The sequence below is a fragment of the Salvia splendens genome, chromosome 11 (genome assembly GCF_004379255.2).
Source record: "Salvia splendens isolate huo1 chromosome 11, SspV2, whole genome shotgun sequence".
Taxonomy (NCBI): Eukaryota; Viridiplantae; Streptophyta; class Magnoliopsida; order Lamiales; family Lamiaceae; genus Salvia; species Salvia splendens.
The window spans coordinates 1,894,797-1,908,324 of NC_056042.1; the positions used below are offsets into that span (position 1 = coordinate 1,894,797).

Sequence of the window (13,528 nt, forward strand, 5' to 3'; positions counted from 1 at the left end):
GGAAAGACGTAGAACGAGCCACCTATTCGGGCCGAGTTTGTTAAGCAATTGTAAAGGAAGCATACCAAACATCTAAGTAACTATGATATCTAACAGTCTAAAAAGGTTTGCATATCATTAAAAGTTGGTGAGAATTTGACATCAATTTTCTACTATAATCAGCGAAGGGCCACAAAATTCACTATAAAAAACTAGGATGTTATAACTGTGGAAAGTCTACGCAACATGCTCATCTCCGGTTGGTCGAAGACCCATAACCGTACCTTTCGTTCAGACAGCAATGTGGCCGAGATCCGGCCTACATGCTGGCTGAGTCCCAGTCGATCACCGTTTGGTCATCAAAACTATCCCCTTGGTTGAGCTTGTTGCGAGCGAGCCGGCTCATCGTGGCAAGTCCTACAAAGGTTTATCGACATCGATGTTTAAAAAGTAGTACTGTTTTATGAAATTAGTGGTTTTAAGAGGAGTTTACCTTCAATCATTTTGTAGAGAGACGACCACCAACCATCCCTAGAAAGGTTGTGCTTCTCGAGACTCTCTTCGATTTCTTTGTCGTGCTTCCCTTCCAGCACTCCCCGGAGCGTGATCACAGCGTCCCTCGTCTTCCTGAGGACGCTGTTGTCCTCGTCGATCTCCAGCTGCACGAGGTCGTTCTGTGATGAAGTGAGGCTGACTGCGAGAGCATACTGCGCTGCTGCAGCCCAGCGAGACGAGGCGAGCCATCTCCGCTCCCCATCCACCTGTTTCTCTCTCGCGCGCTTTTCACCATCTCTAAGCACGAGGTCACGTAGATATTCAGCGTTTGCAGCTCCTGTGCTCTGCACCATCTTAGAGAAAGCACTGCCTTCTTGCCGCAGCAGTGCTTCAGGAGTGTCGAATTCGACAACCTAGCAAACGAGGCAGACGAGTCATATGAAGCAAGGAAACGACAAATACTAACTAAACCGACAGCTACTTGATGGATACACACCTTGCCAGCATCGAGTAGAAGGATATTGTCACAATCGATGATGGTATTCAAGCGGTGAGCAATGATCAACATTGTGCAGGATTTGAACTCTTCGCGGATGGTCTTTTGGATGAGCGCGTCAGTTCCAACATCCACAGCAGCCGTTGCTTCATCGAGAACGAGAATCTTTGATCTGCGGAGCAATGCTCGAGAAAGAGACAACAACTGTCTCTGGCCGACACTGAAATTCTCCCCAGCTTCAGAGACCTCAGCATCAAGGCCCAAAGAATTCCGTCTGATGACATCTTTTAGATGTGCCCTTTCTAAAGACTCCCACAGGTCAGCATCGTTGTGCTCGTTGAACGGGTCGAGATTGAACCTAACGGTTCCTTTGCAAATACATAAGAAGGAATCATCAGGCTACCAATTCATACAACATGTACTAAAGCAAAATTAAGTCCCGAACCTGAGAAAAGGACAGGCGACTGTGGAATGATTCCAAGAACCTTTCGGAGATCCATTAATCCAAACTTTGAAACGTCACAATCATCGATCAATATTCTTCCCTTTTCCAGCTCAACCATTCGGAACAAAGCATTAAGCATGCTTGACTTACCAGCCCCCGTCCTTCCAACAATTCCAACCTTATCACTAGGAGAAATGCTGAAGGATATTCCATGTAGAACAGGAGGGAGTTCCGGCCTATATCGTAGAACAACATCTTCAAAACGAATGGAACCAGCAGAAGGCCATCCGGGAGGTGGACGGCTGTCCTCAATTATGGCTGGACCTTCTGCGGGCAAATCTACATACGTGCCAACGCGCTCAACAGCATTAAAGCTATTTTCTGCTACACTAGCAATTCTTAGAACAGTAGTCAATAAGCTTGTAATGTTTAATGCATAACTGAGAAGTAATCCCATTGTAGAGGCAAACGCTTCTTGGTTCTCTGCTCTTCCGTTCTGCAAAACAGCAAAGGTTGCAGTAAACCAAATCATAATGCCTCCTACTGCCTCTAAGCGAATGGCGAGCCAGCGGTTCCCACTCATGTTAACAAGAGTAAATCTGATATTGTTGTCCATTGAATTCCCATTGATGGTGGACATCCGGTCGTATGCTTTATATGCACGAATGGTTGAAACGCCATTAAGCGCTTCTCCAAACTGGGCATACACAGGAGACCTACTGACGGAGTCTAAGCGTTTCACTTCTCTGGCAGTGCTCTGCAAACAACACAATAAATACATCATCATAAATCTCGAGGCCAGTCATTATCATAAGTAAATAAATCAGAAGCCATACCTGGTAGTATAGATAGGCAGTGTAAAACAAGACCAGAAGAGGCATAATGGCCCATAAAGACATTGTACTAACTATTCCGATGAGCACAAAGGTTGAAATAAGCTGTGCCACTTGACCCAGAAACATGTTTGCGAAAGGAGCGACAGTTCGATCAATGTCACCTAGATCCTTGGCAAATCTGTTGATGATTCGTCCGAGTGGATTTGTGTGAAAGAACACCATTGGAGCTCTGAGAATCGAATCTAGCATGTCATTGTGCAATCTTCTGGCAGCATAAAGGCTTGAAGTGATCATCCAAAATGAATTTGTTAAAGTAACCAGAACCTGAGATATGAAGATTTAGGTAATGATCATGATTTATAATTTTTATCATACAGCAAATAGAATGTTAAAACAAAAAAGAAAAAGTGCAGGAAGATAATTACATCATTATAAGAAGGCGTGACAAGAAAATGAAGTTTCTTGAATTTTGATCAGAGAGACTAGCATAATATACTTACTTGACCAAATGAGAGGAGCGAGTAAATCGAGTTATAGTATAATGGCCCATGCGCATCCTGGTGGCTGCCTACATCTGTCCAATAACTTAGCCATGTGCTGCTTGAAACTCGCAGGACTTCCGTTGAAACATAGCATGTAAACAGAATCATAACAACCCAAGCACCCCCTAGAGCATTTTTGTATCTGCATCAGTTAAAAAGAAATACGATAATGCATAAATCAGCAAAGAAGATGCTAGTAGGTGCAGTTTCCACAATTTTATCATATATCTACAACATTGCACAAATATAGTTTCTAATTCAATATTTTAGACCTAAAAGAGCCTTCCTCTTAAGAGAAAATTGACGGCCATGTATGATTCCTATGGAGATGAAGAAAGACTTTTATAATATAAAGACGTATGCTCTATGTAACATTCTGAAGTATTCATATCAGAATGAGACTTTATTTTCTACCTCATCAAAACTTTCCAGCTCACAACACCAGTTTCGCGTTCTTCCTGCTTTATAAGGATAGACTTCCCTTCTTTTTTGTTTGTTTGTTTTTCATCTTTAGCAATCTCGTTGGTTGTACCATTAACAGTAGGCTTAGCATCTTTATCATCAACTTTTCCAACATCTTCTGGTTCTTCAACATATTCTTCCATTTTTCCAGCATTTTCCATCAATTTCTGAAATAGAACGCCATTGTTGGAGAGCTCTTCAAATGTTCCCTCCTCTTTCACTGTACCTTCATGCACCAGGAGAATTCTATCCACTTCTGACAGAAAATGTAGCTGATTCGTGACTAGAACTCTTGTTTTCCCTCTTAATTCTGTTTTGATGCATTTCTCGAAAACCTAAAGAAGCAGATCAGCACAATGATAAATCATGAAAACATGTTTCTATAGTACAAAGCGAAAGAAGATTGTTGTCTACTCCCCACATCAGCCTTTTAAAGGAAAATTTTTGGTTATAATTAATCTTTATACATAACTATCAATTATACTGTTGTCCAGCTTACAAAATAGCGCCCATTTTCAGTCTACATATGCAAAAATAGAAATGGCAGCCAAAATATTCATAGCAAACCAAAAGAATGGCGTTTCTGTTATGATTTATGACCAAGTAGCAGTTGCGTGGTTTTGAACGACTCATGCATTTTCGAAGACATACCTGACGTCCGACATGAGCATCTAGAGCACTTAGAGGATCATCAAATATGTAAACATCTGAGTTAGAATAAACGGCCCGAGCTAAGGATACCCTCTGTTTTTGCCCTCCACTGATATTGACCCCACGTTCTCCAATTTCAGTAAGATCGCCACCCTATCATAGGAACATTCATGGTTGCAAATAAATCAGAACATAAATTTCTTCAACTCCATAACATTAGAAATACTTAACCATGCACTGATGTTTCTAAGATTCTTACTGGCAGTACTTCCAGGTCATGTTGCAGGCAGGTCATATCTATCGACTTCTCATATCTTGCACGTTCAAATGGGGAACCAAACAGTATGTTGTCGCGGACCTAAGAACATAAAATTTTATTTTATGAGCTCAAGTCTACTAAAGTTAAAATGTTGTCACTAATTGCACATAGACTTTGTGTCAAAATCAGATTTGACCAACAAGCACGAGACTGGAAAAGAAAGCACTAATTAACTCACTGTCGCATTAAAAATCCATGAAACTTGTGGTACATAAGCAACATTTCCTCTGATGACTACATTTGCATCTGCCACTGCAGGAAGCTCTCCAAGCATTGCTGACACGAGTGATGTCTTTCCTTCCCCGGTGCTGCCAACAATAGCAACTAAGCTACCAACTGGTATATCCAAGTTGATATTTGACAAAGTTGGCCTTTCTGCCTGTTATAGAAATTTAAATAAGTCACGGGTCAGAAAAATTATTAATCCCAGCTATCTAAAACAAGAAAGTGAGGAGAAATCGAAGAAAAGCAACTCTAACTATGTCATGCCATATGATAAAGTGGAAACATGGAGAGTGCAGGATTCCACTCATAGGATACCACTGAGGTTCAAGTGACACAAACCTTTGCCTCCCAAGAGAAGTATCCATTTCTGATAGAGATAGCTGGTAATCCCGGTTCAATGGGTGGATTAGGCATGAGAACTTGTTCTTCAGCTAGAAGAAGGCCCTCCAGACGTTTCAATGAGACATTTGCATTAACAACCTGGGAAATCACCATAGGAGGACTATGTAAATATAGTTTGTCGTCTTGTATTAAATCAAAACACGAAAGTAGCACAATTAAAATCTCGTCATTGTTCAATTTTTTTCAAGTCAAATAGTACTATACTACACTATTTTGAACCAATGAACATTAGTATTCACAATCATGGTTCTTGTAATGCTAATGGAATCACATTTAGTTGCTGTATCAGTACGGTAGTATGAGCTATTATTCTATAATCTAGCACAAGGATCCATACAGAGATTTACGTTACAAATATAATACGTGTGATACTGAAAAAAGTTTGATCACAAGTATACCATAAATTTACATTTTTACATAGTGAAAGTTATCGGGAGCTAATGGTATTTAAAGAGGGTGAGAACTAGATAATAAAAACATTGTGTCCATATGAGTAAAGAAATTTTGAAAGAAGATACCTGTGTAATAATATTTGGAAGCATGAAAAGTGGGAAACGTAAAACAGCAAACAATGACAGAGATGTAAAGGCCCTTGCAGGTGTCAAATCTCCTCCGAGTAAAGTGAATAACCCAAATGAAACTACAATCACGATGACAGGTATGCTGTTAAGGATGAAACTGTTCAACTGCAAATAAAAAAAAATAATGTCATGAAATAACAATCGAGAATTTGGCACAATGAAAAGAATAATTGATGAAAACATAAGCCAAAGATGAAAATTAAAAAAACATTGAAACTGATATAAAATAGACGTTGTCATGACGATATAGCACCATTTACGGAAACAAATAACATGAATGAAGTGAAAGTAAAAGACGTGAGAAACCATGGTTAGAGGAGAGAACTTCACAATGTGTTTTAAAAAAACGGTTCCAAATGTATAATGTTATTTCTCACTTATTGTCGAAGTTTTTATCTGATTCTACAAGGAGATGAAATGGATATAAGTGAATATTGAGTGTCAAAATTTTTTCTAGGAAATCTTACCGCTCCAAGCAGCTGAGCTTTCCGGTACCACAATAACTCGTCATTCCTGACAGTTTGAACTTTAGTCTGGAAACTATTCTCCCATGCATAACATCTGCATCCATTTTGCATTAAAAAAGCTCGTAAAAGTGATGCGTACTGTGAAACACTGATTAAGAATTATAGAATATGTAGAACTTACTTGACGGTTTCCATAGCAGCCAATATTTCATTCATGAGCCCAATTCTCTTGTCTGTACGTTGTAATCCTTCTTTTGTCAGCTTTTGCATCTTGCTTATAATAAATGTCTGTTCAATTAAGTCAATTGCAGAAAGAAGTTACAACCAAGCAACATGAAATGACTGGAGAAACGCCAGTAACAAGGGCTCCCGAAACCGAAGGGCAATATCATGAACTATGAATGTAGATCGTGTAATTTCCATAAAGAGACACATAAAAAGTTCCAGATGTAATGCACACAATAACAATGTCTTTAGTCTCTTATCACATATCGATGACTACCTTGAGGCAAGATAAATGGGCCAAAGAAAACATATACCTGTATAGGAAATAGAAGAACAAGCAACAGTGCCCCGAGAAGAGAAGCAACACCCAGCTGCAGGTAAAGAAGAACCAAGGCAATAGTAATCCGGAAAGGAGCTGACCACAAAGTGTGGAGTGATTGACATATTTGCTGCACAGCAAAAGCCAGTAATATTAAGTAATTAGTTAGACAATCAAAAGTTACAAATTAATAATTCAATCCTTTTAGCATGAGTTCAAACATGAAATTGTATATTATGCATTTCTTTTGAGTTTTCACTTACTGAAATTAAATATTTAATGAAGTAATGAACAGGTAGGCATTCAAGTACTAGAACATGGCAATCATAATGAGAAAAGATCAGCCCGGTTTTGAAAGTTGGGAAATCAAACAAACAAACATAAATGTCGTTCAAAGAAGTTTTCAGAGCATTAAAAAAAATGTGTTGGGGAATCAAGAAGAAATTCAGCTTGGCACACCTCTAGCATAGATATTGTGCAAACAAATTTCGACTAAGACCAACTGGTGCACATGGGAAGTCCTAACTTTGTAAGTTATATAATCGTCTTGCCTAACACACACTTTGAATTTACTGCTTTTTATATGGAGTATCAATCATATAAAACCCAGTTCTCAAATTTCCATGTATTCAATAATGAGAACAACAGCTTATTTTTCCAAACAGGGAATGAAATATACCTGAAGAGCTTCAGCATCTGTAGTCATCAAATTAGTAATTTTACCAGATAAAAACATTTTGCGGCTCTCATGAGTCAGCCTCAAAGATTTGCGAAAAACTGCAGCAACCTATAAATCGCGTTCAAAATCAATAAGCTCCTTGCAGAATGAAAAAACTCCCAACCACACACACAGTACCCTTTTAAACAGTAAAACTCTCCTCCAACTCTAACCAAACTTAATATAAAAACTGAGAGGATAACTCACAAACTAAAGGGCCTTCATATGTATTCGAGGACTCAAACTTAGATAAATCAAACAGTAGTTTCTACATTGAGGATCACAAGATAATAGGAGACTCCAGAAAGCTAGCTTACCAAAGTTGATCTTAGACGATAGCCAACACGCATGACATTCTGAAAATACTGAGCTTCACATAAAACACCAAGTACCTGAAATTTATCAATGAAGAGAAAGGTGTAAAAGATATCAATAACAGACTATGATCTTCATAAGTGGGAAACAGTTTTTTTAAAAATCACCAGTAACGAGTGCAGTAAATAAGGGAAATGGTGACATCATTACGTACCACTCCAACAAAAATCAAGAATGCATAGATGTAACCAATCCAAGCTGGATCTCCTTGTTGCATTGACTGTAGATGTCACCAGTAACAAAATTAAATTAACTTCCTGCATGCTCAAGGGGACAAGAATTTTTGTTTCTTTCTAAGTGAGCTAGCATGGGGGAGGTCACCAAAGTGTGCATGCAGGTTTAAGGTAAGATGCAAATAAACTGACCTGTAAGAGAAGGTTCAATATAAGGGGGCCAACAAACTGAGAAAGATCATTCCCTATCTGCACAGTGGAGAAAAAAGTACTCATGTTAGGCAAATGAGTGACATACAAATGACCCCACCGAACTCAAGGATAAAATGTTAGTGTGAGTCATATTAGCACATAACTAACGTGAAAAATTAACTAGCCAAATCACATAAGTGCGCAAACATTCTCATTGACTTCATTATTATAGTTTAAGCCAGAAGCAATAAATTTAAAATTTGCTCAGTGAAAATACTATGGATTAGTGTTTCAAAAGTAAAAAGGATCAAGTTAAGTGAAACATAAAAGTGCATAGAGTGACTTACTTGCTGAAAGAAACTTCATCACACATTGCTTTTTACACTAACACATACATATAGATAGACACAAACACAAAATCGCACAAACATATATACAATTGTGCTTCCGTGTATATTGATTATATACTCCGGTTGTTTCATGGCTGAATCCACATATTACTCAGCAACAGGTCAGAAAGTGCATGTAGAAAATGACTGAAACAATCTCCAGTTTTGATTGTGTAATAACACTTCTATAAATGAAAATGTATTGAGCCTCACTAAATGATAAAAATGTCAATAAGAGAAGCCACGCTCGGTTTACTACCTTCCAGAGGCCTCCCCACCAAAATCTGAGAAAATTAAGTAAAGGCACAGAGTCAAGTTTTTGAACAATAGAACGATATAGCAATGTGAAAATTGTATGAACAGATTCATATCTCATGAACATATAATTTTCCAGTACTGAAGACTACCTTGCACCAAGACTACGATTTAAAGCTTTTAAAAGCCAAGGTTTTGGTCTCCGAATCTCCTCAGCCCAAGATTTCTGGAACCTAAACAACTCACAAAACATAATAATTAGCTGCTAGGCAAAAGAGGGGAGGCAGAATAAAAGGAAAGAAGTTTTAAAAAATAGATGAGCATTATAAACATACGAGTCATTAAGTGTTTCTGTTTTATCCCAAGAATCAAGTTGCCAAACATCCTTCTCTGTGAGAGGCCTTCTAGAACCGAGTTTCATGATCGGGTTCATCCATGAATAGGTAACTCCTGAAGCAGAAGAAGTAAGAAACCAATAATTAACTCCAAGAAACATGCTCAAAACAAAATCATTAGGCTATTACACTAATTGTGAGGAAAAGATTTATAAGAGGAGAAAGGGTACAAGGAAGTGATGCAGGAATGTCATAGAAAAATGCTAAACAATCCCACAACGGCACAGATGATAGAATTATAGATGAAATGACATAATGGCATCTGGATAAAGTATTAAACACCAAGGAAATGAAGGTAAAAGCAATAGAACTTTTTTATAAGCACATTATAATAACGTACGAGAGATTAAGTTGGCTTGTCTCTCAGGACAAATTTGCTCCCCTCCAGGAAGTTCTTCATAAGCAGTATTGTCCTCAGATTCATTTCTCACTGGGGAATATCCCGGATAAGGATCCAAGTTAGGGATATATACGAGCAAGAGGACACCAAACAAAACCTGCATGGCTAACAAAGATTAAGCTGGGGCTCTGCATTGACAAGTAGATTAAGAAATCAAAGAAAGACTTCCTAGTAACTGTTTAGCCAAGATAACCTATCCCTCTAACAAATCTAGCATCACACCCCAATAGTCTATTACTCCCTCCGTCCACCAATACATGGAGAGTTTTGCCCCGGCACGGGTGTTAAGAAATGTAGTAGAAAGTGGGTTGAAAAGGTTAGTGGAAGGTAGGGTACATTAGTTTTATAAGGTAATGTGAGTGAGATAAAGTTAGTGGAATGTGGGGTCCATTACCAAAAGTGGTAAAAAAGCAAATGGGAAGTTCATTGGTCGACAGACGAAAATGGCAAAATGGGAAGTTATTGGTGGACAGATGGAGTATGTGAGATGGAACCTACTCATTTTGTTTTTCGATTCAAATGTCTACAAAATTTTCAGAGGACTCATGACAATAGCCTTCTGTAATCTTAAAGTTGTGGCATGCGGACCCAAAATGAAATTTGACAGTCAACACTTCTGAAAGAAGAGTGTTGCCAACAAGCCTCGGCTAATAAAAGTGTCACAAATTTCCAATTGAAAATTTATATTTGAGATATAAGAAGAAGTAGAGTGAAACAAACCTGGACAGCCACTTCACTAACATACAAAGCGAGGACGGACCTACAAAGAAAAAATACAAGCATGAATGATAATCCCTAAGTTGTAACACAATTCATATGCATTATATAGCCCAAAGCAACAAACTCTTCAAAATGGAAGAAAGAGGAAAAGGAAGATATGAAGTAACACAAGACGAAAACCATAGTACATACATTAGATTACTTTGTTTCCTTTACCCTAAGACATACTGTAGCAGTAAGGTTGTCCCAAATCCATGAGTGAAGAGATACAAACCAAGTAAATCATTTATATAGGAGATTTGATAATAAATTTGATGATAAACTTTAGCTTTACAGATCCATTAAAAACGCTAAAGAGAAGACTAACCAATCATAATACTCCTGGACGGAAAGAGCAAGGTTCAGAATTACAGCATCTCCTACGAGTGCATAAATAACACCAAACCTCACAGCCCAACGAGATTCACGAATGTACACCTTTGTCTCCAGTCCAATCATCACAAGCATAGAGCACCATGTTACGGCCTCAATGATTAGAGAAGCTATCTACAAGCATAAATACAAGTTTCAATACCCGAGCAAGAGCAAGTTTTTGAGCTCATGCTGAATAAAATAACAGATTGCATAATACACGCAAGAGAGTAGAGACACACTCGTTGGAGATATTTGAACTAGATATTTACTCACTCTTGAGTTTTCTTTTGTTTTATTTCTTAAAAAGTCTAGTCTTTTTAGTTGCATTAAGGCCAATTTTCAGAAAAAAGGAAAACAGAAAGACTCAAGAGTAAAAGATACAGCATCAGAAAAGTAGTAATATCCGCATTCCAGATGTTAAATTGAGCTACACATTCCAAGAAACCGGCACAAGTCTAGACAGCTCTTTCACATTTTCACACAATAATACCCAGATGACAGCTGTGCAATTTTCAGGAGCTTCCTGAATAACCGACTATGTGATAAAAAATCACCATTTCTTTATGGAGACTAGGTGTAACCCTGCTTTAAATATCGTAAGAGAAAAAAGTAATGTACCTCATATGGGGCAAGATCGGGCTGACCGTCCACGTTGAATGCTGAAATCCCCATTATCAATCTAAACAAAGGTTCTCCAGTACAATAAAGAGCCAGCAGACCCAGCAAATAATTGTAAAAAATTGATCTTAGGAGAAATCTCTGAACTGAGAAATCTCTTTTCATCCGCCATAGCCGATTTATGCACAGCAGCAGAAGAACCAGATGGGAAATGCAGATAACCAAGGAATCAGTAGCACAAGGAGTGTAAGCTCCAAATGCATTTTCCACTGCTCTTGCCCATACCCCATTCTTGACAGGTTGGCAATACCACTCAAATGGCTCGAAAGCCATTTTAATCAACTATGACCACTACTATCCTTCAATCCCGCATGTATATCCCGTGCTGTGATTCAGAATGAATTCGACTAGTCTTCCTGCAGAGCTTCCAACTCAAGGTTATCACAATATGAAATCTGGAAATTCAGCATATGTCAGATCAATAGTCGATTTATTCGATCAAATATAAATAATCCACACCTTAACTTCTCATTTACCAGATCAAATTCAACTATATCAGACAAAAAAATGATCTTCCAAACGTCTAACAAATTTCTGATTCGAATTATTCATCACTGAAAAGGATTTCAAGTCATTACACAATAAAACACAACTTAACATTGGAAAATTCAGTCTTTACATGAATCTTCACATCATCCACACACTAACCTCTTTAAACACTTTAGATTAGGCATTCCTCATAATCACAGCAGGAAATCAACTACTTGAACTGAAAAACACAACTAAGCGAAACTTCAATAAGTACATAAATTTGCAATTATGTGAAAAACACAACTAATTAAAAAAAAGAATCTTGACACCCACGAAAATAGGACGTTGGAAACTCCGCCGAAATACAAACACACGAGTAAAAAACGACTAATTATACCTAGGAATCGAGGAAAGAGGAAAAGGTGCTGAGTGGAAGTGGAAAATCATAAATGAGCCAATAATTCTGGGGCACACGAGCGAAGGAGAAAAGGCCACTTCTTTATGAGATAGGGTTGAAGATGTTAATAATGAGTGATAAATGTTGTCGTCGTATAGTAGTTTGTGTGGGGGCAGAGAGTGAGGAGTAGAGGAATATGGAATCTGTAAATCATACTCGACCTTTTTTCCTCAATCTATTCCCCACCATTAACAAAAATATCTCTTTATTTATAGTCGAATAAAAACAAAGGCGTCACCGCTTGCGAATCTTGTGCTGAGAGGCCGCCATATCTGGAAATGGATATATATACATGGAAATACGAAGAGGTAAATCAAAACTGCAATATTATTGTGGAGGGATATTACTATATTAAAAGGATGAATGGTTTAGTTTATTATATATATATAAAAAATGAAAATCTTACTTGTCAGTTCATATCTTAATAAAAAGTTATGATCTTTAATGAAATTTTGATGAAAATGGAATATGAAGTTATGAGTGAAATGAGGAAGATGATGAGCATTTATTTGTATTCATAGTAGTATTTATTTTCTTTCTTTGTGGTTGTATTTTTCCTTATTTGCTAGTAGAATTTATTTGATTAACAAATTAATTTTTTTATGAAAATGTCACTAAATTTGTTGTCAAAATTCTGACTTGTCTATGAAAATATACATTTCTTTAGAAATACAAATATGCAAAAAATATTTATACACAATCATTCTAGGATTTCGAGTCAACCAACATGCCAACACAAGTCAAACATTAATAAAGAATTGTTGAATTTAAGAGCATCCACGACCGTGCTCTTGCCAGCGGCACGGTTGTGGGCCCGGGCGGTACTATTCATGCCTGCTCTCTGGCAAGAGTACAACACCCACAACTGTGCTCTTCCACAAGGACAAGCACAATTAATATAAAATTCAATTAAACAAAAACATTTCCATAATATTAAAATCCATTTAAAAACCACAATAAATATTACAAATTACAAATAAAATTAAAAAATACATAATTAAAATCCTAAAAATTAAAAATTACATAATTAAACTCCTTAAAATTAAAAATTACATAATTAAAATCCTAAAAATTAAAAATTACATAATTAAACTCCTAATAAGACTACGCATCCGGCGGGATCAACCCCAATTGTTTTTGGAGACCTTTTATCATGGCCTCGTGTGTTTCAAGTTGCGTGGGTGGGGGTCATAGATGACCTATCGGCCATATTGAGTTGGCTTAAGAGCATCCACAGCGAGTTGTTCGGGGGTGGAGGTGGCACATAGGGAGCGGGAGCGGCTTCGGGAGTGGCTTCGGGAGTCGAGCCGCGACGACGGTTGGCCGCCGCCTTCTTCCTTCCTTGGGGGCGGCGTTGGGAACCGCTCGGTCCGGCGTCGGGGCTACCCAAGTTAGCTCCGGCGAGTTGGCTAGCCACTTCTTCCGAGCCGGAGTCGGATAGGGCTAC

At 38.0% G+C, this 13,528-nt stretch overlaps 1 protein-coding gene across 6 annotated transcripts; it reads right to left on the reverse strand.

The window, feature by feature from the left end:
* Window positions 1-90: 90 nt before the first annotated feature.
* On the reverse strand, window positions 91-12,265 carry LOC121756504 (ABC transporter C family member 2-like). Of its 6 annotated transcripts, none has more exons than XM_042152064.1 (28): window positions 12,022-12,265; window positions 11,802-11,862; window positions 11,094-11,509; window positions 10,429-10,607; window positions 10,062-10,101; window positions 9,282-9,438; window positions 8,882-8,996; window positions 8,699-8,779; window positions 8,551-8,575; window positions 7,903-7,959; window positions 7,692-7,757; window positions 7,480-7,554; window positions 7,124-7,231; window positions 6,440-6,574; window positions 6,082-6,188; window positions 5,901-5,994; window positions 5,371-5,538; window positions 4,790-4,930; window positions 4,404-4,604; window positions 4,166-4,264; window positions 3,907-4,059; window positions 3,208-3,590; window positions 2,752-2,935; window positions 2,252-2,575; window positions 1,416-2,172; window positions 971-1,338; window positions 473-887; window positions 91-396 (listed from the first exon to the last, which is right to left on the reverse strand). In XM_042152064.1, exons 3-28 carry the CDS (start codon window positions 11,424-11,426, stop codon window positions 299-301), a joined length of 4,863 nt encoding a protein of 1,620 aa, XP_042007998.1. In that variant the 5' UTR covers window positions 11,427-11,509; window positions 11,802-11,862; window positions 12,022-12,265; the 3' UTR covers window positions 91-298. The 6 variants fall into 6 exon arrangements, with proteins under 6 accessions (XP_042007998.1, XP_042007996.1, XP_042007997.1 ...); XM_042152062.1 differs by having other exon boundaries at window positions 11,094-11,548; XM_042152063.1 differs by having other exon boundaries at window positions 11,802-11,875.
* Between the last annotated feature and the right edge of the window lie 1,263 nt (window positions 12,266-13,528).

Coding starts and splice junctions, on each gene's coding strand:
- LOC121756504 (XM_042152061.1), bottom strand. CDS start 11,426: ATGGCTTTCGAGCCATTTGAGTGGTATTGCCAACCTGTCAAGAATGGG. Junction 6,189..6,439: donor TTCTTCTATTTCCTATACAG/GTATATGTTTTC, acceptor TTAATTGAACAG/ACATTTATTATAAGCAAGAT. Junction 4,060..4,165: donor ATGACCTGGAAGTACTGCCA/GTAAGAATCTTA, acceptor TTCCTATGATAG/GGTGGCGATCTTACTGAAAT.